The sequence below is a fragment of the Pseudovirgaria hyperparasitica genome (assembly GCF_010093815.1).
Source record: "Pseudovirgaria hyperparasitica strain CBS 121739 unplaced genomic scaffold EJ05scaffold_3, whole genome shotgun sequence".
Lineage (NCBI taxonomy): Eukaryota > Fungi > Ascomycota > Dothideomycetes > Acrospermales > Acrospermaceae > Pseudovirgaria > Pseudovirgaria hyperparasitica.
The window spans coordinates 1,407,293-1,428,833 of record NW_022985551.1 but is presented as its reverse complement, the minus strand read 5'-3'; the positions used below and the strand labels follow the sequence as shown (position 1 = coordinate 1,428,833).

Below are 21,541 nucleotides of genomic sequence, written 5' to 3'. Positions count from 1 at the left end.
ATATAATATCGGATGTCCGTCAGACAAGCAACAATATATGGTTATTAGTGTATCATCTAGGCTAAGACTATATTCGAGCCCTGTTTCAATGCGAGATACACAACAGCTCTTGTATGCCACGTTCGCCATGTTATCACCCAGCCTCCCTCAGATTTCCAGTGATTTTAAGCGCCCACATGAATGTTCTTCAACACATGCTCCGGGCCGTAGTATAGCATTTTGAAGCGCGAGATGTAGTCGTCTCGAGTAACTGCCACATATTTGATTAGGTTGGCGAGTCTGACTGCATACTTGTCGCCAACCACTTACTGTAGCCGCCACAGATCCTACGCTTCCCAGTAAAAGCAGATCGACCATGCATGATACGCCAATTGTCAAAGACTGCCATTATAAGCATCACTCAGAGCTGGGGGGTCCAGACATACTCAATGGCCTTCCAGGCTTAAGCTGTTCCCAGTATTCGTACTTTGCGCTCTTCAACAGCGTGTCGAACTTCCTGCACCACCGTCAGCAGTGGGGACATTCTACCCGAGTATTTACTCACTTGGCTGCATTATACCATTTTTGAGATCCAGCAGGGTGAATCTGCAACGCTGCTCGGTCCGACTCATTCCATCTTACTTGGATGAGCTCTTTGTCGACTGGATCGAGCAAGAAAACTGGGAAGGCTTGATATGGTTGTATACTGATGCCCTCATTCCCGCTGGCATGAAACTGCACAGGAACTTCGCTTAGAATCTTGTAAGCTTCTGGGTCAGTCTCCTTTAGTTCTTTTGCCGCACTGAATCCATCGACCAGTAGCGAAGCTCCACCTTCACCTTCTGTGTGAGACAGGAGATGGAACATTTGCAGACCAGATGGGTCAGAAAAGTACGTATTGTCGTTGTGAGCTGGGAGTGCAATGGAGGTGTAGGCGGTGTCTTTGGATGCCAGATCTGCGGTAAAGTCGTAGAAGCCACCTGCTTGTAATCAGCTATGCGAACGTGAAAGTCCATTAGACATACCATAATGCGTCTCTCTAATAAATGCGATGCGTTCCAACAGCTCTTGGGTCTTTCCAGGGTCGACAGGGGCACCCTCGACGTAACAGAAACCGAAGTTTCGCTATCGAAATTAAAAAGGGCTTACATGCGAAGCAGATCACTTACAATTGCAGTGACCCATTCGCGAACACCCTCTTCAGAAGTCGGGTCCATTACTGCATCGTATTGCACAGAGGGGGCCCCTTCTTTTGCAAGATAATCGGTATTCCAGAGAACAGGACTAACAGGACATGACATTACTTCATGATCTTGTCAGTCAGTAATATGTTGTGCTTACTTTGGCGCACGCCCTTGCTGAATTGCACTTGTCTCTTTGAGACCTGCTCTGGCCAGCCAGTCCTTTTCGTAAAAACTCTCATGGCCATCGCTCCCTAATGAAGCAGTCAAGACCGAGACGTGACTGGTATACTGCATCAAAGCTTACATTGCACTTGGTATCCATTTTGAGCCTCTTCAACTTTTTGGAAGGACAGATTTGGTGGAAGCTGGTCATCGTTAGTCTGGTCATCAAGGGGTTCTTGGACACTACTTCAAAGGTGTCGAAGTTTCGCTGCTTGGTGTCTTGATGAACACAGCTGGAGCATTGGCAGTTGTCCCTGTAGTAGATATGATTAGCGGCGACGGTGCCTTGTACTATCTCTCAGCCATCGAACCTTAGCCATATAGGAGGTCTACAAATGTCAGCATTTGACGAAGAGAGACAAGGTTCTTTGGCACCCACATTGCTTCAAGAGCAGCGCTGTTCCCTTGGGATGGTGAAGAAAAGATGGCAGGGTGTGTCCCATCGGTGCGTATTTCGAAATGGCTCAAAGATCCCTTGTTGGAATGTATGGATTCGGTATGCTGGGTATGCATTAGAACCAGGGGATCTTGCGAATATCATATCGAAATACCAGTCTGCGAGACGTGTTTACTGCCACTAGCGAGCTCATGCATACACGAGGGCGCAAATCACTTCCATGGCGAGGGATTGCACCTCGATTGGCCTATTTTCGTGAGCAACTTAGGCATTTCCCATGAACAGACTACGCGCATTGTGTCGGCATACAACGATTGAAGCCCCATGACTGCCTGCACACAACTTTGTTGCTAGATGTCGATATGGACTCCATCTGTCAGGAGGTTCTGGCATATCAAAGTGGGGGTGTCGTACCGCATTGTGTCAAGCAGAGGAATGGCTGCAGGATGGGATGATCCGTATGCAGGCTTCTTAGAAGACGCCCCAGAGCATTAGCTATAATATAGCTCTAATATAGCTCTAATAAATCTGTTCCAAACTTGACTTACTGGGAAAACCACAGAGAAAGAAATGTCTTAGGTTTAACATGTTCAAAAGTCGACCACGCTACTGGCTCGGCTACCGGTAACGCCTGCAACTCAGCCCTGCTCCCCTGAGTCCCGTCCCCGCCAAAACCAGCCATTCTGATGTTCCTAGAACCAAAATGACGCCTCTAATCCACAAAACATTAATGCTAAAAGCAAAACGATGAGAATGGGACTCGAACCCACAATCTTTGCCACCGGAAAGCAACGCGATGCCATTTCGCCATCCCACCGAGCCTGAGAGGTGGGGGGAATAGATAATTTATGTTATTCTCAGACGGGTAGGCTTCACCTATGCGCAGGAAGTCTTGAAACACACTGTTCACCCCTCGGCCGAGCCATCGTGAAGATCAGCTTGACTCAAACGAGCTCTCGTGTTCGTCGTGCTCACTCAGTCTTCACTTCATTATTGCCTGAGCTACAGTATTAGAGATCGCTTTTCACGCGCTTGCAGATTCGAGGTGGCTGACGAATGTTCCCAACGGCGTATGTCGTCAAGATCTTCAGCCGCAGGAACGTACAAGGTAGGTGGGTTGTCAAAAAGATCATACGAGCGTCGCCTGTGGTTTGATTCGCTTCCCAGATAATGGAATTCATCTACTATACTTTTTATACACGGGGATAGGATAGTCATCTAGGGCATTCTCCACAGGATACTTGGCAACTCTGAATCGCCTGCTGCATTAGGCTACACCGAACCCAGTGGCTCTGCACAACCATGCAACGTCTTCCCCGCTCCTGGATAGTCGTCCGATCAGGCATTCAAATAAGCAACTCGCCTCTGCTCTGACAATGTCTAGCTCAGAGGCATCTCACGTTCACGGTCTCGTACCATGATCGGCGTTCTTCGATTTGCCCTGCGTGGCTTGACAGCCTATTCATGCGTCGCTTCAGCCCTGCCAGCACGGTCAAGTACGAGCAAGAATGACCCGTTCGCTATACTGGATCTTCAAGACTGGCAAAATCCTGACCAGATGACTTGGGACGACTATGTGCCAGTACCAGGCATCGAATGGAACGATGCGAGCCGACGAGGCTCTGTCCGCAACTTCAACATCGCACTCGTGGCTGTTGATTACCCCGACATGAACTTCACCATAACGCAAGCTGCCGGGAACACTGTTTTCGACAATCCTCAACCAGTGGTTAATAGTCTCGCCCGTGAAGACGTACCTGGCTATTACCGTGATCTTTTGAACAAAGTTCAGGACCTCAACCACGGGCATACTCTGCATGAGTATTGGATGGAGGACTCTGCTGGTCGATACGGTGTCGATCTGACTGCGTTCGGAGCCTATCGACTTCCCCGGAAAAGCTTCCAGTATGGTATTGATGATGCAGAGGACGGCATGAATCCCGGTGCATGTCCAGAAGCACCATGCAATGTCGACCTACGAACAGACGCGCTGGGTGCATGGCGTGCAGATGTTGGTAATGAGACAGCGAGCGCGTTTGAGCTCGTCTTCATACTGTCTGCAGGTCAGGATGAATCTTCCACCTGGCAAGAATTTGGCGAGATGAAGTTCCAAACCAAGGAGGATGTACCAGCAGACTTTGGGCCTCCAGCAGGGCTGAGCAACCTGACCAACTACGCCGCGACACGCTATGTTGAGTGGACGAGCTGGGTCAGTGCGGCATCGATTTGGCCAAATGCCGGCGGCGGAAGCAGTACACAGGGTGAGAGTTCAGGTGCTGCAGTCTACGCGCATGAACTCAGCCATTTGATCGGCATTGGAGACAACTACAACAATCCCTATGGACTTCCAGCTCGCCGTGCATATACTGGCCCCTGGAGTATGATGTCTCGTGGAAGTTTCAACGGACCAGGGGGACCACATACCCGATGGCAGATTCCAGCACTTCAGGGGGCTTCCCTCGGATCACTTCACACCGTTCGAGACAAGCTTCAACTTGGCCTAGTCGACAACTCAAGTGTGCTGATGACTTCTCGTGAGGAGCTCACAGCATATTCTGGTGTTCTTGTTGCTCGACTCACCGCACGAGCCGTCGATGAAGGTCCAGACGGCCTCAAGGGTCTGCGCATCAATATCGACTCTGACGACTCGCCTGCTTGCAATATCTCGACAGATCCACTGTGTGATGCTGGGGGATACAATTTCTACGATCTTGAAGTTGTTCAACGCATCGGTGCAGATAGCTTCCAAGCTGACTCAGGGGTCTTACTCTCAAAAGGCCAGATATCGGACGCGCGACAGCCATTCCAGTGGGTCATTGATGCCAATCCCCAGGACATTGACGTAGTTGACTTTGTTCGGCCGGATGGTACCGAGAGCATGTTGACAGTAGGTGACTACCGGCAACTCATGGATGCTCTTTTCCATGCCGGCACACGTTCTGGAAGTCAGTTTGAGTACGTTGACGAGGCCAACAATCTACACTTCTACGTTGTTGAGCCAGAGGTTGATGAAAGTGGTGTCTTATACTACACCGTCGGCGTCAAGTCTCTCTTGCCCACGAGCAGTGTTCATGCTCCCAGCAAGTATGGCGTTGACTTGCTTGAAGGCAAGGCATCACCAGGCTCGCCATCAGGAGGCTCGTGTACTTTCATCTTGAAGAACACTGGTGAAGCTGCAAGTGGAGCACCATTGCATTTAAGTTCTGACATTTATCGGCTAAGTGCTGAAGTAGATGGGTCCGGATGGCAGATTGTTCTTCCGAATGAACTCGCCACGGCCAGATTTGGGCAGGAAACAGTCGCGAGAGTCGCCTTTGCCCCTGCAGCACATGCTATAGAACACGCAACCATCAAACTAACGGCTACGTCCGAGTCAGACAACACAGTTGTTCAGACTCAAACTTGCCAGGTTTCAAATGACAGAGGCTACGTAATGGCCATTGCGAACAGGGATGTCCAGGAAGAGACACGGGACAAGTCAAAGGCAAAGACTCGCAGACGGGCAGACATGGCCCAGATCAATCCTCGAAGACCCAACATCGACTTCCATGAGCACCAGCGGAGGATGAACCCCGATGACTACACAATATGCCCAGCACCATAGTCTTCAGATAGATAGCTGACAACCTCTGTCATTCAGAGCATAGAATCCACGTCGAGAACTATCTAATTGTTGAGAAATTCTTTATATCCAGTGCTCTTCCGTCCCCTGAAAAGCCAGCCCCAGAACCCGACGAATTTGTAGACACAAACCAGCCTGAGATGGCGTAGATACGCTGCGAGCATGGCGAACTTGCGACGAAATCCCATCATGCCGATGAATGTACTCATTTCTCCTGTTATACGGCCCTGGCTGACGACTTCGTGCTGCCATTCCTTGGTCGTCATGTTCCCTAGGATCACTTGCTCAAGCAATCGACAATGAAACCCAGCCTGGTTCGTACTCTGCGCATTGTGAGGACGCAGGGCACGGAGCGCGTCACCGACGAAGAACAATCGATCCTGCACTACCGGCTGTGACGTCGCTGAATCGTTAATCTTGGTGATGAAGATTGAGGTCGCCGTTTGCAGAAGCTCTTGAAATGGAAGTGGAACTTGCGGAACACCAAAGGCCTTTTGCTTTTCCCACGCCTGTGGCTGGAGCAGATCCCGTGTGACGGTGTTGAAGTGCTCCTTGCCGTTGATATCGGTCATAGCCATCTTCAGGTCTGGAGATCCTTCTGCCATCTCGTGGTACCACACAAAGTTGATTAGTCTGCCTCCTGGCCGCAGCTCACCCTCGTCCGAAGGGATCTTATACCTGTACAGCATAAGCTCTGATCTCACCATGATCATCCTGCATCACTCACACCAGCATATACCCATTCTTCAACCCCATAAACATCTTCAGCGCCCCATCAAAATACTCACTCGTCGCCTCACTAATCTCCGCCTCCCTCACCGTCCCCCTCCAACTCACATACCCCGTATACCGCCGCCTACTCCCCGGAAACAGTAGCTCCCGCACGGTCGAATAGCTCCCGTCCGCAACTACAACCATCTCCGCCTCATACACTTCCTCTCCCCTGCCCTCGACCGCACACTTCACCCGGACCACCTTCTCATCACTCAGATCCACCCCAACAACCCTCCTCCCACTCAGATACGTCCCACCGGCCACCCCGCTCGGCGGCTCTGGCACAACCACACTGGAAAATCCATCATAATTCGCCCTCAGGATCGCATACAACACACTCCAAGAACTAAGCTCCAGCACGGCGCCCATGGGCTTCACGATCGCGCCGTCAAGCCCCACGACAGAGGCCGGTGCCTTGCCGACCGTGTACGCACGGCCGGTACGGTCATGTCGCGCCATGAAGGCGAGGAAGTCCGGGCCGGGCGAGATGCCGGCGGCCTGCGAGTGGCGGGTCGAGGCTGCGGGCGTGCTTTCGAGGATGGTGGTTTGGGGGATGTGTGGTGAGAGGGTCAGGGCGGCGAGGAGGCCCGAGAGCGAGCCCCCGATCTGGTTTGGATTAGCCTAGGGGGTTGCGGGAGGTGGTTATTTTGGGGGGAGGGGATGGTTGTACATACGATTATGGCGGATTGAGGAGGCATGGTGGTGTGATGTTTGCGGTATAGCAGCCAGCTATGGTGATTGAGGGCGACTTTGCAATTGAGTTGTAATTAGGAAATTTTGTAGAACGAAACGTGACAGAGTTGAACGACCAAATCGTCTCGTCTAACTGGATTCTGTAGACGTAGGTAGAGGTCGTAGAGTGCCAAATAAGCCCTAACTAAGTGGGATAAGATAACAGACGATCCTCAAGGGAACGATCATGTGATGCGTAGGGGCGGATCATCATGGAGGCAACGGCGAGACTTCAAGACTGGACTTGATTTCAAGTGTTTCAAGTAGCATGGCGTGATGTTATAATAATTTATGTTTCCTGTCAGGGAGCCCACTTTAAGTTGCGCTAAGCCTGTTCCGGTATGTTCATCACTGACCTGTCCAACATTTTCGGGAGTCGATTGCTTCAGGTCTTTGCATGGTCTAATTATTTAGCTTTGAGTGCTATATGGTATCTGAGGATCCGTCATGCGCCTTTGGTGCTCTTACGATTGTGTAGTCCAAATACATTTGGCTTCGACGCAATGCGAAAAGACCGGAACAATGATCGTTGAAATTCGTTATGACGATATTCGCAAAGACATTTCGTGTGTCACATAACGCTATTATGAAAGGTACGGGCTTACGGGTAGCCGATTTCTAGAAGGTCGTATCATGTTGAATTTGTGTGGGTTACTCTTTTGGGAAGACCCGTAGGACCATTTCTATTAGTCGGGAACACGAGGGCGTTCCGGCTCAAAGGTTTGTCGCAATCTCCAGAGGCTCTAGAGAGTGTTCATGTTGGAATCAGGTTCCGAATGAAGTCTTCTCAATGCTGCAACCGTCTGAGTGATCTGTGGTTAGTCTTCATTGTGTCACCGGTGTTACAGTTCAAAAAAAAAAACTTGATCTCTCCCGGATATGTGCTGCATGTACACTTGATGGTACAACGAGATACACCTCCATACCTGCCTTGGACAAGTGAACTTGATACTGACAACAAGAGCAACGGCTCTTATACTTGGCCAAAGACAAATGTTGACCAAACTCAGATTCTTCGAATGGCTTGCATACTGAAGTTTGCTGCAGGCATAATACACCACATATGGCTTCCAACACGAAACGACTACCGTGTCGACCAGGCTGACCGTTCTGTACATGTTCTTGTCAGTGCCGCAGAGACACGACAAAGGTCTGTCTGTCATGGGTAATATCGACCAATGGCGAAACGAGACAAAACTAAGCTTACCATACTATACTCAGGCTACGATCATGAGGAATTCGAGGAGACATTGAAAATTTTGTTGTCGCATTTTGTAACATGCGACCATCATCGAGCAGGTAGAATGCAGTAAGCTTACGGAAGTATTCAAAGCCGTTCAACCATAACGTGACGCAAAAACCCAATTTAAAATCAACGTAATAGCCATTTGAAATGTGGCTAGTCCCGGGGCAGAAACTAGTATGAGGTATTTGAATTAGGTCGAGTAAACCATTCGATCAATCGGAATATAGGTATCATGGTACATTTCGACATGGACCGTATTGACAAGGCGTAGTAATGTTCCGCAAACACTGTCACATGTAAGTACCACATCCACCACTGAAATATGGTGTCATCAACTAGATTCTGACAGCAGACTGACCTAGGTGCTGTCTGACTGTCATAGAAGTTTTACGATCATCGTACCCAGTTAGATGTTGGCGTAGTAATGATGTTCTTGAACGGACTCTTAGCCCCTGTTGTCTGCGTCGGAATTTTCTGCGCACTGACGTTCGGAGCCGTGCCTTGCAGTCTACAGTACTGGCTGCGATCTAAAAGTGGGTACCGGACAACGCAAAACACGGAGGTATCATTATACCTCATGCGCGATAATGAACCCCAGCCCCTTGGCGATTTGCTGGTGTTGATGCTCGGAGACAAATGCGTGGGCAGGCAGGCTGTACGGACACCATGGGCCATATTCTTCCAATTCCCGTCACCAAGGCTACATACTTCATCTCTGTTCGCAGCCGTCTCCACCCTCACGAAGCAAGTCCAGCACAAATTTCTCAATTTGACCATAGATGAGTCTACATCAATTTGAGCAGGGAGCTCGAGACACAACCTGGCATTCAGTAGCTCCCACGATTCATAGTATCGACACCTGCAACGACTCTGTGAAAGATGAGGGAAAAGTCACGCAATGCTGTTCCCGTTGCGCTCGCAGCTACAGTTCATCAGAAACATTACTACAGTGTGCTGCACCATCCCCGACCAAGGAAGTACAGTCATGGCTCGTCGACTTTGACGGACCTGACGACCCGTTGAAGCCGATAAACTTCAGACAAAGGGATAAATTTTTGATCATTGGTCTGACCGCCGCCTGTACATTCTGTGTAAGCTTTGCAAGCAGCATCTTCTCGACATGCACCAAAGTCACGGCGGAAGAGTTTGGCGTGAGTGAAGAAGTGATGATTCTGGGTGTCAGTCTGTACGTGCTGGGTTTCGCGTTCGGTAAACCCCCTCAATCGGGATATCACTAGTTCTTGCTCACACACTTTTGACAGGACCTATGTTATGGGGACCGTTGTCTGAACGATTTGGCCGGTTTTATCCAATCTTCACGGGTCTTACTCTTTTTGTCATCTGTCAGATCCCGTTGGCATTGGCCCAGAACCTCCAAACGGTGCTTGTCAGCCGTTTCCTTGCTGGGCTATTTGGAGCGGCACCACTTGGGGTCACGAGTGCTATATATGTCGATATGCTCCATATAGTGGATCGTGGAGTAGCCATGTCCGTCTTTGCAGCTGCTGTTTTCCTCGGTCCTGTCTTGGGACCTATTATGGGTTCCTTGATTGTACACAGCCATCTCGGGTGGAGGTGGACAGCATGGGTCACTATGATAATTTCAGGAGTCTTCACTCTGCTTGGGATGTTCTTTGTTAAGGAGACCTCGGAGCCCATCATACTCCAAAAGATGGCCACAAAGAAGCGGTTGGAGACGAAAGAATGGGCATGGCATGCAAAGCTTGACGAATCACCCTTCACTTTCAAGGCTGTTGCACAGAGGTACCTCCTTAAACCAGTTCGGATAATATTGCGGGAGCCGATTGTGAGAGCTGCCCAACTTCATTCATTTGTACTCGCTGACGATTTTCGTAGTTGGTTGCTGTCACAGCTTACATCTCCCTGGTCTACAGTATTTTGTACGCAATCTTCTTCGCGTATCCTGTAGCATTCCGCATGATACGCGGATGGGAACCTGTGATGGCCTCACTACCGTTCCTTGGCATAATGGTTGGGATCATCATCGCTTGCATCAGCATGGGAGTTGACGCGCGCACACGCTACGCCAGAATTCTCAAGAAGAACGGCAAGATCTCGCCAGAAGATCGACTTCTTCCTATGATTGTTGGTGGCTTTAGCCTCCCTATCGGACTTTTCTGGTTTGCTTGGACTTCACATCCCAACATCACATTCTGGCCTCAGGTCATATCTGGCGTGTTTATCGGCGCAGGTATTACGAGTGTCTTCTTCAACGGAGTAATATACATCGCAGATGTCTATCTGTCGAACGTTGCCAGTGCCATTGCAGCTAATGGATTTGTCCGTGGTGTCAGCGCTGCTTCAGTGCTGCTGTTTACACCATACATGTATCGGGCATTGGGTGTAGCATGGGCGACGAGTCTACTAGGATTCTTTTCAATGGCGATGGTGCCGATACCTATCATTTTCTATTATTACGGCAGGAGGCTGAGAGAGAAGGGAACCTTTTCATTTGCTTTGTGATCTGGACGGAGTCGAACACAGCCTATCAGGCTACTGAATTTCATATGTCTGGATTAACTCACATGGATTACATGAGTCACAAGTCATGCTACACACTGTAAATATAACGCATTATATTAATACTATAGATTTCTACCAGTATTTGAGAAGGCTTTGAGGGGACAGGAAGACAGTCGTGACATAGAGTAACAGTGCTTGTAGAGGTAACCAGCACAAGGACACATAGCAGTTCTCTCGATCTATACCTTCTGACTGCCAAAAACAATAATTATATGAAGATCTGATAGGTGCCAAGCAGGCCAGCAGAAAAGCATGAGGTTATACCTAAGAACGCGTAGCTCGCACCCAAGGCCAGGCTGAGAACAGCTGCAACATATAAGTCAGAATGACCCGAGTCGGGCTAACCATTTCACCATCGACGACCACATCCTTCCAGACACAGCCTAAAAGGGTATCTTATGGTTCCTTGCAACGGATGGGGAGTAGGTTGAGCCACACATTTTATAGTATCAACGATACCAAACTGTACAAGAACTAAGAGCAATAAAAATGGGTTAGTTGACCAAGTACTACCCCACGAAAGAGGGTCTGAAAAGTAATACAGGGAGGCACAGAAGAGTGGTAAATGTAAGTGACGTGGTATGATAATGGTTCAAGATCAAGACGACTCAAGCAAAAGTATAGAGGTATAAAGAGTGGTTGATCGAGACAAGAAAAGGGTAAGCTAGCCCGCACTCTAGTTGTAGAACATAATGTTTGCCATGTAACCAAAAGACTTGGGATATGTGTTATGATTGATGCTTTGATTAGGATGAATACAGGTGTTGCACCGTCTTCAAAGGCTCAAGTACTGTACCATCCAACGTTATAATAAAGCTCGGGTTCAGAAGTCTAGCAGCCAGTGCTAGTAAGTTCAGACCACTGCCATTCCGGATCACCCCATTCCCAAGGAAACTTCGGCTCAACACCCTCCATCGCGTGTCTGAAACGGTCAAACTGATTTCTTAGAGGACTACCAGGTGGAGACGGTATAACAGAGTTTGCCGATGTAGCAGTAACTGGGTGTTCGACTGGATTAGAGGACTCTTCCTCTGGCAAGAGTAGGGTCCAGCCTTCTCTGTCCTCTCTTTCTGCAGCAATTACTTCAAAGGGGGTACTAGGGACAGTCTCGACGGTCGAAGCCAAGCTAGAATCAACAGTCGTGCAGCATGCCCGACGATCCGTATCGTCAACAGGAGGGTCAGGTATGTGTAAAAGTTTGGTTTCGGGTGCCGGGTCCAATTCCGGCCGGCTTTTGGCCTCCTGGCAGCACCAGCAATGCCGCGCATGACCCATCATGAAGAATGATTGTCCTGCATAAGGATCTTTTGGCTCCCCCATTGGTTTCTCAAGAGTACGTTGAGACGGAAAGAATCGCGATTCACGGTGAAGCTGTACCAAAGCTTTTGAAATCTTGCTCGCTGGTAGTCTAGGCTGAGGGTGTGGTGCCAACGGGAAGTATCGAGTGCCCGTAGTAAATGGGTTTTGAGACGGCATAGGAAGACAGAACTGAGCTATTCGTGCCTGATTCCGGATCCTCGGACTCACGGGATCTGACCTTGGAATGCGCGGTAAGTCCCGAAGTGAGCATCTGGGTATAATGGGACTCGTCTTGGGCACCGGGGAAGGAGTGGCAGGTGTTGTAACTGTTGATAGAGACCTAGTCGGTGTATGAAAGCTTGGGGTTTCGGGGCTCGTGGTGAAATCCCTTGTCTTAGGCACCGTACCTACATCGAGATCCGACTGTACTGATGGCGGTCTAGTAGGGGATAAAAACGGCATCTCTGTGAAAAGACTGTTCAGTGCTTCAAAATGAGCAGGAACTTTGCCATTTCTGCTGTTAGCGCCCCCTCGTTTTCCACGTTTGCGATTGCGACTCAGTCTCCCTGACGATGTTATATCCAAAGCTCGGTGAGATGAATCAGATGTGTCATCAAGACTCGCAAGGATGGAGAAACGATTTCCTGTTTGGAAACGATCAGTATAAAGAGCTCGAACTGCAATGAGAATCATTCACCGCCAGCGATATTGTTCTTTCTCTTCCCCCTAAACGACGCTTGTCCGTTCCGATGAAAATGTTCTTGTATCGGGAATGAGGGGCTTGAAGAGCATTTGTATTGAACCGGAGATTTGGGGCTGACGGTCAATGTTGGCGCTTCAGAGTTTGCATTGCCACGGGGCATTACTCTCTATCCAGTGCGTCTTTTGAAGTTGCTAGAGTAGGACTTAGGAGTAAGAACAAAGGCAATGTAGGATGTCGATTAGAAGTATTGACTGGAGCGTCGTGACAGTGTAAATCAAAGGATTGGAGAGGAAGTCAAAGTAAGCTTGAAAGTCATGATGTGAGAGAGAGGATTAGGAATTTTAAGAGTTGTAATGAGACGTCACAGGAGCTGAGGTGTGAGGGAGCCTCGATCGCGCACGCTTTCCACGCATACTCAGTGAGATGGAACTTTTGAGGTAGGAAGAACGAGCATAGTCTTCTTCGATCTTGCCGTAGATGAAGTAATCCTTCACTATCCTTTCGTCAATAGCATCGCCGACGATGTGAATCAAGTTACCTCCAGACTAGACTTTGACGAGTGGATAGAGGACGTGCTGTGAGAACCAAAGGGTCCTGTCATGAAACGTCGCGAAGCATAGCACAGCCTACGACAAAGGGACTGAACGTGAAGCTATATGAATGCTACTTTATCATTCGTTGCACGTCGGTTTATATTGGTCAGTTGCCTCTGCTGCTCAGCAAGTCAGTTATGAGCTAATTCCGAATGATACCCAAGGCGGGCCGACTGTATCAGTCTCCTCTATTCTGTTCAGTATCTCTCTCATACAGGTATGCAATATGAGATATCACATCAATGTCTCAAGCCGAAAAACAAGTCAGTGGTGTGGGATGGAGAAGAAAACAAGGACCTAGCGGCCTGAGGCAGAACTAGAAACACATCCAACCTGGAATTCCAAGATAGAGGGCCGTGCGTCATCTAGTGTGTCGCTTCAGCTTCCCCCACATTCGATCTTAGTGCCAAAGTTCTTGTTGAAGCTTCCAATTCATCATCCGCGTCTCCTTCCACTACAACCTTCACATTCTCTTCTTCTCTCCTCCATTACGCACCTCCATCTTCTTTCACGGGCGCTCCAAGGTAGTGGCCAGATTACTGTCTAGCTCATTTATCTTGGAGACGCTGCCTCACCATTGTGTATACCTCGGTCCGTCCTGTCAACATGACTCCACCCATTGCCGACACCGCTCGTCCAGTACGAACCAGCAATAGAAAAGCTGCCCCTCGTATAGCTCGAATTGTACCCGCTGTTCCTCTGGCATACTCAAAACCTTCTGTGCCTCCCAAGTCGAATGCTTCCCCCCCCGATGTTACAAATACAATATCTGCTCGCTCTCCTGAAAACGGAGACACAAACCATGCGCCAGCACAAGAACAGGCACTGATCAAGAGTGACGAAAGCGTCGAAGATCAAATTGAAGCTCATACAATAGAACCAGTCGCCAATTCAGAAAAATCGAATGAAGTTCTGCCTCGTGAGTTTCGTCTCGCGTGTCGCGACAGGTGTGACCCCGTTGTACAAATACTGACCATGTGTCGTCAGTCGAAGAGATCGTGCCTGCGGAGGTAGCAGAACAACAGGACGGTGTGCAGTCTGTATCCCAACACACGAGAAAGTCTTCCACCGTATCTAGTCGTGTGGCCAACGAGCTCCCCCCTCCCTTTTACCCGTCTGAAGACCGCTCCACGCCCACGCCCACCTCCACGACATCTTCTGTCCCTTTTCAGAACCTGCCATCAAACAATGTTACTATGCACCATCCGCGTCCGAGCCCAAGCCGGATCATCTTTGGTGGCTATGCCGATTCATCCAATACCTCCCCGGCTCCACCTCCAGGTATGATGCCATTCCAAATGCCTCAAGCACCACCTGGGTACATGCCTCCTACTTATGGTCCACCGCCCTTCTACCCTGCCCATTCACACCATCTTTCGGATCCCCACGCTGGTTCTATGTACCCGATCATGGGTCTACCTCACAATGGGGCTGGGTACAGAAGGGACCAGCCTTTGGGAAGGCAGCAGCCTCCTTGGTATCCATCTGAAGGTCTACCGTATGGCGCAAGGCCCCAAGACTTCTATTACCCCCGTCCACCATACGGCCCGCCGAATGGCAATTTCCAGGACTCACGGTCACCATCGCAGGGCTCCTCACGCAATCAAGATCAAGACACGAAGAGATCAGACACACGCGCGCCTACCCAGAATGGCGCTCGTGTAAACGGCATGGACCCAATCTCTAGCTCAGAGATGGCACCACTCTACAGTCTACGTGATTGGCTAAGTGAGAATTTTGGGAATCAAGCCCTTGCTGATTGTATCTTGGAGGTTTCACCTGATCCCAACATGCAAACTTTTTGCATTCCGGCCCATGGTGTGTTACTTGCCAGGAGTCCTGTTCTTCGAAACATAATCTCGCAAAGCATGAGACCACTGGAAGGTACCAGAGTTGCTAAGCTACAAGTTCCGTCACAGCATTTCATTTGGCATAGCTACCTAGACGCTTTACGAGTTCTTTACGGAGGTCCATTGCTGACCACTGTTGAGACTGAGCCGCTTCCACCGTTCAACGCGGATGGAAGCACACTAGCCGTGGCTTCTGGACGTGTCGAACACGCTCTGGCATACCTCGTGGCTGGCGAAGCCTTTTGTATCCCCGAAGTAGTGCGCGATGGCTTCACATTGGTCGCGAGGCTGCTCAGATGGGACACTATCGAGAAGATTCTAGATTTCGTATCAAATCCGACTTTATTTGCACCGGTCCCGGGTATCCAACCGAATACATCTTTTGAGGGCCAGAAGTCATCTTTGCTAGTCTCGGTGCTCGACTTTATCGCGCAAAACATACCATCAGACTTCAAGCTCAACACAGCCGCTCCTCAGTTAGCGGCGTCACCTCGACTGCCTCCTCTGGGAGATTCTAGACCCAACAAGCACCACCCGCGTCTCAGTCAGATCCGTTTTGGTGAGCTCCCGCCGGATTTATTCTGCGTCAATCTGATCTCGAGTATCCTGATTTCATTGCCATTCGAATCACTCAAGAGACTTTTCGAAGAGAGCCGCCTGGAGGATCGTTTCAGTCAAGGCCGTCTTTTTGATATAGGCCTCAGTGTTATCGAAGAAAGAGAAAATAGACGCAAAAAGCTTGCTCGGGGCTTTCAAACTCATGACACAACACCAAAAGGCCATCCTCTTTGGCCAAATCTTTTACTCGAGGAAGGTTTATCTGCAAACACTCACGCCCAAAGCGGTTTACAACTTCTACGCAAACCGGTCAATTACGATACCTCCTCTTTCAATGGGCATTTGGATTCCTGATCCACACGGAGCATCAAACTTTGCTCCCACCATTAATGCCGTACATCCCCTTTTGTTGCATAGCAAGCGGTCTGGCGTTTGTGGAATTCTTCATATTTTCCTGGAGACACCCTTTTCGGATTTGGAGTACATAACATCGTTCCGATACCTGCGCCGTGAATCCAGGAATGGAGACGTAAAAAGTTTGGTGAGGTTGCATCTCGCGGGAGCATGGACAGGCGGATTGAAATTAGCATTTGAGAGCGGTCAATGATTTCGGTTAGGCATGTAATAATGTATCGTCTTGTATTGTAGAGGCCTGAATATATGCGACTTACTCGCAGGAGGTATATGTGACTATGACTCGGCGTACACTTCAGCATGTTCTGCAGAAGTATCGGCGAAAGTGCGATGTGGCTTGAGTAATAAGTGTCGACGCCACACCTAGGCACGTCGCCGCAGTTTCGCGCTAGTGCCATCCAGCCACTATACAGTTAATTCAACCTCCATACTCGTAGTCACTATCATCTTCCTCCCAGCCCCTCATTATCTATCTGTTTCACTTTGCGCAGTCCTCTCTGATCGGCGCTCTAAATTCACACTTCTCAGCGCCATCTTCGCCACCTTTGAAACATGGATGCGCCAGAGCCGGATACCCCTTTCGCCGCCGTGAGCTCGCAAGCAACCCGGTTTGGACAGGTGAGTCTAGTAATTGCGAGAACATAACGAGTCACTAACGAGACGATATCCAGATTTATCAGGCGTATCTCGACAAATCAACTCCGTACGTTCCGTACCGATGGGTGGGTACAGGCACAGTGTTCGTTCTATTCGGTCTTAGAATCATTTTTGCGCAAGGATGGTATATTGGTCAGTCTAACTGGGATGATGTCACAGTTCTGAAGCTGGATACTAACAGCTGCGCAGTCGCCTACTCCCTCGGTATCTACCTCCTAAACCTTTTTCTCGCCTTCATTTCGCCAAAATTCGACCCTTCGTTAGAACAGGATGAAGGGATGGAGGAGGGCTCCAGCGGACTCCCAACCAAAGAAGAGGATGAATTCAGACCTTTCGTGAGAAGGCTCCCAGAGTTCAAGTTCTGGTACGCGGCCACCCGGGCCATTGTTATCGGCTTCTTCTGCAGTTGGTTCGAAATGTTCAACCTTCCAGTCTTCTGGCCGGTGCTAGTTGTGTACTGGTTCATTCTGGTCGCATTGACTAGTAAGTGATGCAGAACTCTCCGATGCTATTAGACCTAATGTCATGTCTCAGTGAGGCGCCAAATCCAACACATGATCAAATACCGATACGTCCCCTTCACCGTCGGCAAGAAGCGCTTTTCCAATGCCAAATAATCCTTCGACTCCGAGCCGTATCGAGTGTGATAGATGCACCTCTCTCCGACGGGCTTTCCAAAATATTCATTGTTAAGGACATCAGCCCAACAGACGCGTCCGCACCTCCTAGTGACAATAGACTTCGATTCATTTCGTATATACTGAATTAGTGGGAATGGCGCAATACAGGACTTGTCAGAAATTATCTGCTACGTGATTATCGCATACGATACGGTACTGACGCTTGGGAAAATGACCGTCGGATGTATATGGTAGGCAACTTAAGAAATGAAACATATTTATATGAGCTCTGAACACCGGCGGTGTACAGCTGTTATCTGAACAGTCAGACTTTGAAAGCCTCGGACACATTGGGCCGTTGCTGTGATGTACCAGAGAGTTCAGGTCTTCTTCAGCCCTTCTACCCAGGTTGTACCGCGTGCTACGGAAGGCTTTGTTGCAGTACGACGCGGAACCGTGCTCTTGGTGAGTTGCGAATCATCATTCAGTGTTGTCTTGGTGCTGGTGTCACTGATGCCAAATCCTGTCTCATAATGGAATGGAAGCGGTACCCCATAATCTGTACGTCGGACACTTTCGCTAGTCGATCGCTAGCCTTATTCAGGTCCAGCCATAACAAGCTCCCATGCGTGTTATTCGGTTCGCAAACATGGAGGTCAAGCGTACGCAATATGTCATAGAGTGGAGCTTTCAGCTGTTACTGACAATCCTACAGCCTGAACCGACATGCACTGGAATAGTTGAGAAGCATGACAAACAACATCATGAATGACTAGGGAGTAACGGGACTCCGATGATCGCTGAACTTAGGGGCTGGCCGTTGAATTGCAATGATAGGAAGCGTCAAAACAATACTTTGCCGGCGTAAGCAGAAAGCGGTGAAAGGATCATGAACAGTGGCTGCTTTCGCAGAGGCGCTGGAATTTTGAAATGGTATGCAGATATCACGTTACTGTGTTCCAAACCGTAACCACTCGTCACCTTTCCGCAACACTGTCCGGCAGCTCATGAACAACATCCGATTCAGGCATCGTATTTTTCCCGGTGTCCAGTTCGCTCGGTCGCTCAGCCATATTGTCAGCTTCATGAACTGTATAATCCATCTTCCGATCCATTGTACCCTCACCTCCGCCTATCTTATTTACTTTCCGTCTCCGCCGCCACAGCAACCACGAAATAGCTCCAATTGTCGCGATAGCGATCACCACCCCGACTGTAACGCCAGCTATTAGTGGTGTATTATTTGAACTCCCTTCTCCTGATGCGGACCCAGACGGCACCTCGACAGGTATACTCGAGCTCGACAAGGTCTCTGTCGCTGTGAAAGCTGAAACTGGGGACTCGCGATACAATCTGCACGCGTCAGGATTTTGTTCACACCTCACTGCATGCCTAATAACTCACAACTTCCCACCTTCATTTCCCGTCCTCCTACAGCCATACATACTCGTCGTAGCCTGTACTTCGAACGGGTCCGTCGGAAAGTGCTCGATCAACGTGTTCACTACACACGTGGATCCCGTTTCACTAGCCGACTTGTCAATTCCTGACTCTACTTCTCGAAAACCTGGCGAGCATGGCTCACCAGACATGTCCCCCTGCATTAATTTGCAAAACAGTCCTCCCAGCGCACCCCGTTCGTGCCGGACACCCTGGCGTGCCTGTGGCATTAGGTGGCGCACAGCAGCTCGCGCGCGTGCCGTCAAATGCAAATGTTTCCGAGCCGACGTTGCAGATCTGTGAGATAAACGTAGAGCCGTCTTGCGTCCAGCCGACCAATCTAGGGTCTACCGAGACTGACGTCGGGGCTGGAGTTGGGGTAGGAGATGTCATATCTGGTCAATTGTGAGGTAGAAATATGATGGACATGGGAACTGGCGCCCATTTACTCTAGGTAAGAACAGAAGGATTTTCAGGCGGAGGAGGATGTACGTACTGCGCCAGCAGTGTGTCGGATGTTTTGTGTAATGCGATCTGGGCGATCGTACAAGGTGCGGCTGGGTTTCACGTGCGACGCGTGCGAGCATGACTGCATGGAGGCTGAATGCGCAGGCAAAAATCTGCCTCTTGCTCGGTGTGGACCCGATTGTGGTTTTGTACTGGGGTTGAGTCGATCCTTGAAGCCCACTTTATATCTATTATTGGCTGCCAAGAGCAAAAAGTGTCGCGCATATATTAATCTTGGCATGTAGTTAACGATTACCGCAACCGTCGTGATATAGACCTTCGACGTTTTCATGTTTAAGTGTGCGAAGTTCTACGATGAGGCACCTCACTTAATACCGGATCGACCGATGGGTACCCTCAGGTGTGTCTTGTCGGTCCTTCTTCTGAGGACAAAGTGGATCGTATCTGGAGTTCGTGTCTTTGCTCCCTTGCGAACGGAAGTAGATGCTCTTGGTCAGCTCTTCACAACCCGTTTATCACTCGAGGGCAAGAGCAGAAAATGACGAAGTTCTGTCATGACATTTGCCGGTAGAATGTTTCTTTGCTTCCGGCTTGAAATAGAATATCGTACTCAGGACGTCATATCGGCACACTGACAATTTGATGGAAAAAGACACGACCATTAACACAACTGAGATCTAAGCCTAGGAAGCTCCTAGTTTAGACAGTCAGGGTTGCAAAATAATCACAATGTCACACAGCAAGAGATGTTATGTAGTCACAGACTTTTTTGCTAATATATTAACAATGTAAACATTCCAGCATCCCACAGCGATTTCGGATATCAAGGAAAGTGCGTCGCGCTCCAGCTACCTATCAATTACAATGCATCGATACCCAAAATGCCCCAACCAATGCTATGCAATACACCTTACTAGTGCAAGACCTCGACATGATATGCTATTCTCATGCAATGAGACTGAGAGAAGAGCGAACGTTTAGTTCTCCCATGCCATGCCGCGGACCTGGTTGCTGACGGAACGGGAGGTGATACCGCCTATGAACGATCAATAGGTGCTAAATGGAAGATTTTATGAGAACTCACCAGTAAAACCCATAGCCCTAGCGGCATTGTCATTAGCCTGGGCATCGCCGAAGCCACAGCCACCATCACGCTGAAGAGCAATGATGGCACCGGCACACTTGCCAGTGCGGCGACCACAGCAGCCTGAAGCACAGTCTGCATCCTTGGTGCAGGCTCCGGTGATGAATTGAGTGCCAGCCGCCTTAGGTTGAGCACCTCCTTGGTTTCCAGCCGCGGTATCGTCCTGTTTCTGGACCGCACCGCCGTTGGAGGCGCTGGTGATGCCACCGTTGAAGCCGAGAGCTTTGGCTGCGTTGTCGTTGGGGGTACCGGAGCCGAAGCCTGAAGTGAATCAGATTGGAATTCTAAGACGGAGTGTTGTCAAGACTTACCGCAACCACCGTCACGCTCGAGGGCGATGACTGGACCGGCGCACTTGCCAGTGTTGAAGCCACAGCATCCGGCAGCGCAGTCAGCGTCGCTGGTGCATGGTCCAGTGATGAACTGAGTGCCCTGACCGGCGACAGTAAGGGCGAGAGCAAGGGAAACGATGGCGGTAGTGAATTGCATTTTGAATGTTGTCGTAAAAAGACTGACTAGCAGGTATTCAAAGAGAAGGTGTATTGATTTTGATTAGTTGGAAAGAATGGACTCGATCAACGAGATGAAGAATGTAAAGCTGGAAGGGATAACCTGAAATGCTGAGGATGCTGAAGATGCTGCTGGATGAAGATTGAACTGTGAGCAGCAACTCGCCCTTTATAGTAGATTTGGCCATGAGGTAGAATGGTCGAGGGAGCGAAGACCGATCTTACCTGACACTAGCTGTGTCGTGAGACTTGACAGGTAGTGTGGAGATGACTATAGACGCAGCGTCAGAGTCTCATTTCGATACAATATTCGAGACCTAATGCATATTCCTTTACCCCAGAACGTCAAGCCAAGAGGGCGTTGTAGTAGCCGTCAACGGAAGCTAGCGAAAAGTAGGTGCGATATGTGATCAAGGCGCCAAAGTCAACGCTCATAACAGAGACACGATCCGTAGCAGTGCTGGAACACCTCTTGTAAACATATCAGAGCGCTATGTTGTTAGAGATACATTCCGCAGCAATCTTGGAACAATGCTTGCAAAGAGATGTCTTGGTCGCACGTGTCCAGGGAAGAGATGGCGGCTAG

At 49.5% G+C, this 21,541-nt stretch overlaps 9 protein-coding genes and 1 non-coding gene across 10 annotated transcripts; 4 read left to right on the top strand and 6 right to left on the bottom strand.

The window, feature by feature from the left end:
* Positions 1–19: 19 nt before the first annotated feature.
* Positions 20–2,277, bottom strand: EJ05DRAFT_473698 (Trimethyllysine dioxygenase). Its single transcript, XM_033743450.1, has 14 exons — positions 2,197–2,277; positions 2,077–2,149; positions 1,937–2,029; positions 1,765–1,886; positions 1,697–1,714; positions 1,573–1,639; positions 1,468–1,528; positions 1,321–1,414; positions 1,149–1,263; positions 1,005–1,104; positions 545–959; positions 426–496; positions 310–381; positions 20–250 (listed from the first exon to the last, which is right to left on the bottom strand). Exons 1-14 carry the CDS (start codon positions 2,199–2,201, stop codon positions 165–167), a joined length of 1,392 nt encoding a protein of 463 aa, XP_033603606.1. The 5' UTR covers positions 2,202–2,277; the 3' UTR covers positions 20–164.
* Positions 2,278–2,527: 250 nt separating this feature from the next.
* On the bottom strand, positions 2,528–2,599 carry EJ05DRAFT_t23. Its single transcript has one exon. It is a non-coding gene; the product is annotated as a tRNA-Arg (tRNA).
* A 600-nt stretch (positions 2,600–3,199) lies between these two features.
* EJ05DRAFT_491894 (M6 family metalloprotease) lies at positions 3,200–5,386 on the top strand (the record flags this gene model as incomplete). The annotated part of the gene is made up of 2 exons (XM_033746008.1): positions 3,200–5,212; positions 5,243–5,386. 2 exons carry the CDS (start codon positions 3,200–3,202, stop codon positions 5,384–5,386), a joined length of 2,157 nt encoding a protein of 718 aa, XP_033603605.1.
* On the bottom strand, positions 5,375–7,141 carry EJ05DRAFT_473695 (FAD/NAD(P)-binding domain-containing protein). Its single transcript, XM_033743449.1, has 3 exons — positions 6,853–7,141; positions 6,132–6,784; positions 5,375–6,082 (listed from the first exon to the last, which is right to left on the bottom strand). Exons 1-3 carry the CDS (start codon positions 6,874–6,876, stop codon positions 5,449–5,451), a joined length of 1,311 nt encoding a protein of 436 aa, XP_033603604.1. The 5' UTR covers positions 6,877–7,141; the 3' UTR covers positions 5,375–5,448.
* Positions 7,142–8,741: 1,600 nt separating this feature from the next.
* EJ05DRAFT_449421 (MFS general substrate transporter) lies at positions 8,742–10,771 on the top strand. Its single transcript, XM_033742333.1, has 3 exons — positions 8,742–9,365; positions 9,419–9,963; positions 10,014–10,771. Exons 1-3 carry the CDS (start codon positions 8,936–8,938, stop codon positions 10,638–10,640), a joined length of 1,602 nt encoding a protein of 533 aa, XP_033603603.1. The 5' UTR covers positions 8,742–8,935; the 3' UTR covers positions 10,641–10,771.
* Positions 10,772–11,531: 760 nt separating this feature from the next.
* On the bottom strand, positions 11,532–12,862 carry EJ05DRAFT_497709 (uncharacterized protein; the record flags this gene model as incomplete). The annotated part of the gene is made up of 2 exons (XM_033746577.1): positions 11,532–12,643; positions 12,697–12,862. The coding sequence occupies 2 exons, from the start codon at positions 12,860–12,862 to the stop codon at positions 11,532–11,534; spliced, it is 1,278 nt and encodes a 425-aa protein (XP_033603602.1).
* Positions 12,863–13,719: 857 nt separating this feature from the next.
* On the top strand, positions 13,720–16,406 carry EJ05DRAFT_535979 (uncharacterized protein). Its single transcript, XM_033749283.1, has 2 exons — positions 13,720–14,214; positions 14,283–16,406. The coding sequence occupies exons 1-2, from the start codon at positions 13,902–13,904 to the stop codon at positions 16,055–16,057; spliced, it is 2,088 nt and encodes a 695-aa protein (XP_033603601.1). The 5' UTR covers positions 13,720–13,901; the 3' UTR covers positions 16,058–16,406.
* Positions 16,407–16,669: 263 nt separating this feature from the next.
* On the top strand, positions 16,670–17,391 carry EJ05DRAFT_483545 (retrieval of early ER protein Rer1; the record flags this gene model as incomplete). The annotated part of the gene is made up of 4 exons (XM_033745263.1): positions 16,670–16,735; positions 16,789–16,906; positions 16,964–17,257; positions 17,309–17,391. The coding sequence occupies 4 exons, from the start codon at positions 16,670–16,672 to the stop codon at positions 17,389–17,391; spliced, it is 561 nt and encodes a 186-aa protein (XP_033603600.1).
* A 728-nt stretch (positions 17,392–18,119) lies between these two features.
* On the bottom strand, positions 18,120–19,227 carry EJ05DRAFT_508345 (uncharacterized protein; the record flags this gene model as incomplete). Its single annotated transcript, XM_033748001.1, has 3 exons — positions 18,120–18,747; positions 18,799–18,921; positions 18,980–19,227. The coding sequence occupies 3 exons, from the start codon at positions 19,225–19,227 to the stop codon at positions 18,372–18,374; spliced, it is 747 nt and encodes a 248-aa protein (XP_033603599.1). The 3' UTR covers positions 18,120–18,371.
* An 831-nt stretch (positions 19,228–20,058) lies between these two features.
* Positions 20,059–21,151, bottom strand: EJ05DRAFT_473692 (uncharacterized protein). Its single transcript, XM_033743448.1, has 3 exons — positions 20,758–21,151; positions 20,387–20,707; positions 20,059–20,338 (listed from the first exon to the last, which is right to left on the bottom strand). Exons 1-3 carry the CDS (start codon positions 20,933–20,935, stop codon positions 20,280–20,282), a joined length of 558 nt encoding a protein of 185 aa, XP_033603598.1. The 5' UTR covers positions 20,936–21,151; the 3' UTR covers positions 20,059–20,279.
* Between the last annotated feature and the right edge of the window lie 390 nt (positions 21,152–21,541).

Bases quoted from the DNA above. Each gene is read 5' to 3' on its own strand.
- EJ05DRAFT_473698 (XM_033743450.1), bottom strand. The intron at 1,264-1,320 runs GTAAGCACAACA...ATGTCCTGTTAG, and splicing joins CAGCAAGGGCGTGCGCCAAA to TCCTGTTCTCTGGAATACCG. The intron at 960-1,004 runs GTATGTCTAATG...GATTACAAGCAG, and splicing joins TATTAGAGAGACGCATTATG to GTGGCTTCTACGACTTTACC.
- EJ05DRAFT_473695 (XM_033743449.1), bottom strand. From the start codon at position 6,876: ATGCCTCCTCAATCCGCCATAATC. The intron at 6,785-6,852 runs GTATGTACAACC...AATCCAAACCAG, and splicing joins CTCCTCAATCCGCCATAATC to ATCGGGGGCTCGCTCTCGGG. The intron at 6,083-6,131 runs GTGAGTGATGCA...TATGCTGTACAG, and splicing joins AAGAATGGGTATATGCTGGT to GTATAAGATCCCTTCGGACG.
- EJ05DRAFT_449421 (XM_033742333.1), top strand. From the start codon at position 8,936: ATGAGTCTACATCAATTTGAGCAGGGAGCTCGAGACACAACCTGGCAT. The intron at 9,366-9,418 runs GTAAACCCCCTC...CACTTTTGACAG, and splicing joins CGTGCTGGGTTTCGCGTTCG to GACCTATGTTATGGGGACCG. The intron at 9,964-10,013 runs GTGAGAGCTGCC...CGATTTTCGTAG, and splicing joins TAATATTGCGGGAGCCGATT to TTGGTTGCTGTCACAGCTTA.
- EJ05DRAFT_535979 (XM_033749283.1), top strand. From the start codon at position 13,902: ATGACTCCACCCATTGCCGACACCGCTCGTCCAGTACGAACCAGCAAT. The intron at 14,215-14,282 runs GTGAGTTTCGTC...ATGTGTCGTCAG, and splicing joins ATCGAATGAAGTTCTGCCTC to TCGAAGAGATCGTGCCTGCG.
- EJ05DRAFT_473692 (XM_033743448.1), bottom strand. From the start codon at position 20,935: ATGCAATTCACTACCGCCATCGTTTCCCTTGCTCTCGCCCTTACTGTC. The intron at 20,708-20,757 runs GTAAGTCTTGAC...GATTCACTTCAG, and splicing joins CGAGCGTGACGGTGGTTGCG to GCTTCGGCTCCGGTACCCCC. The intron at 20,339-20,386 runs GTGAGTTCTCAT...GATCGTTCATAG, and splicing joins TAGGGCTATGGGTTTTACTG to GCGGTATCACCTCCCGTTCC.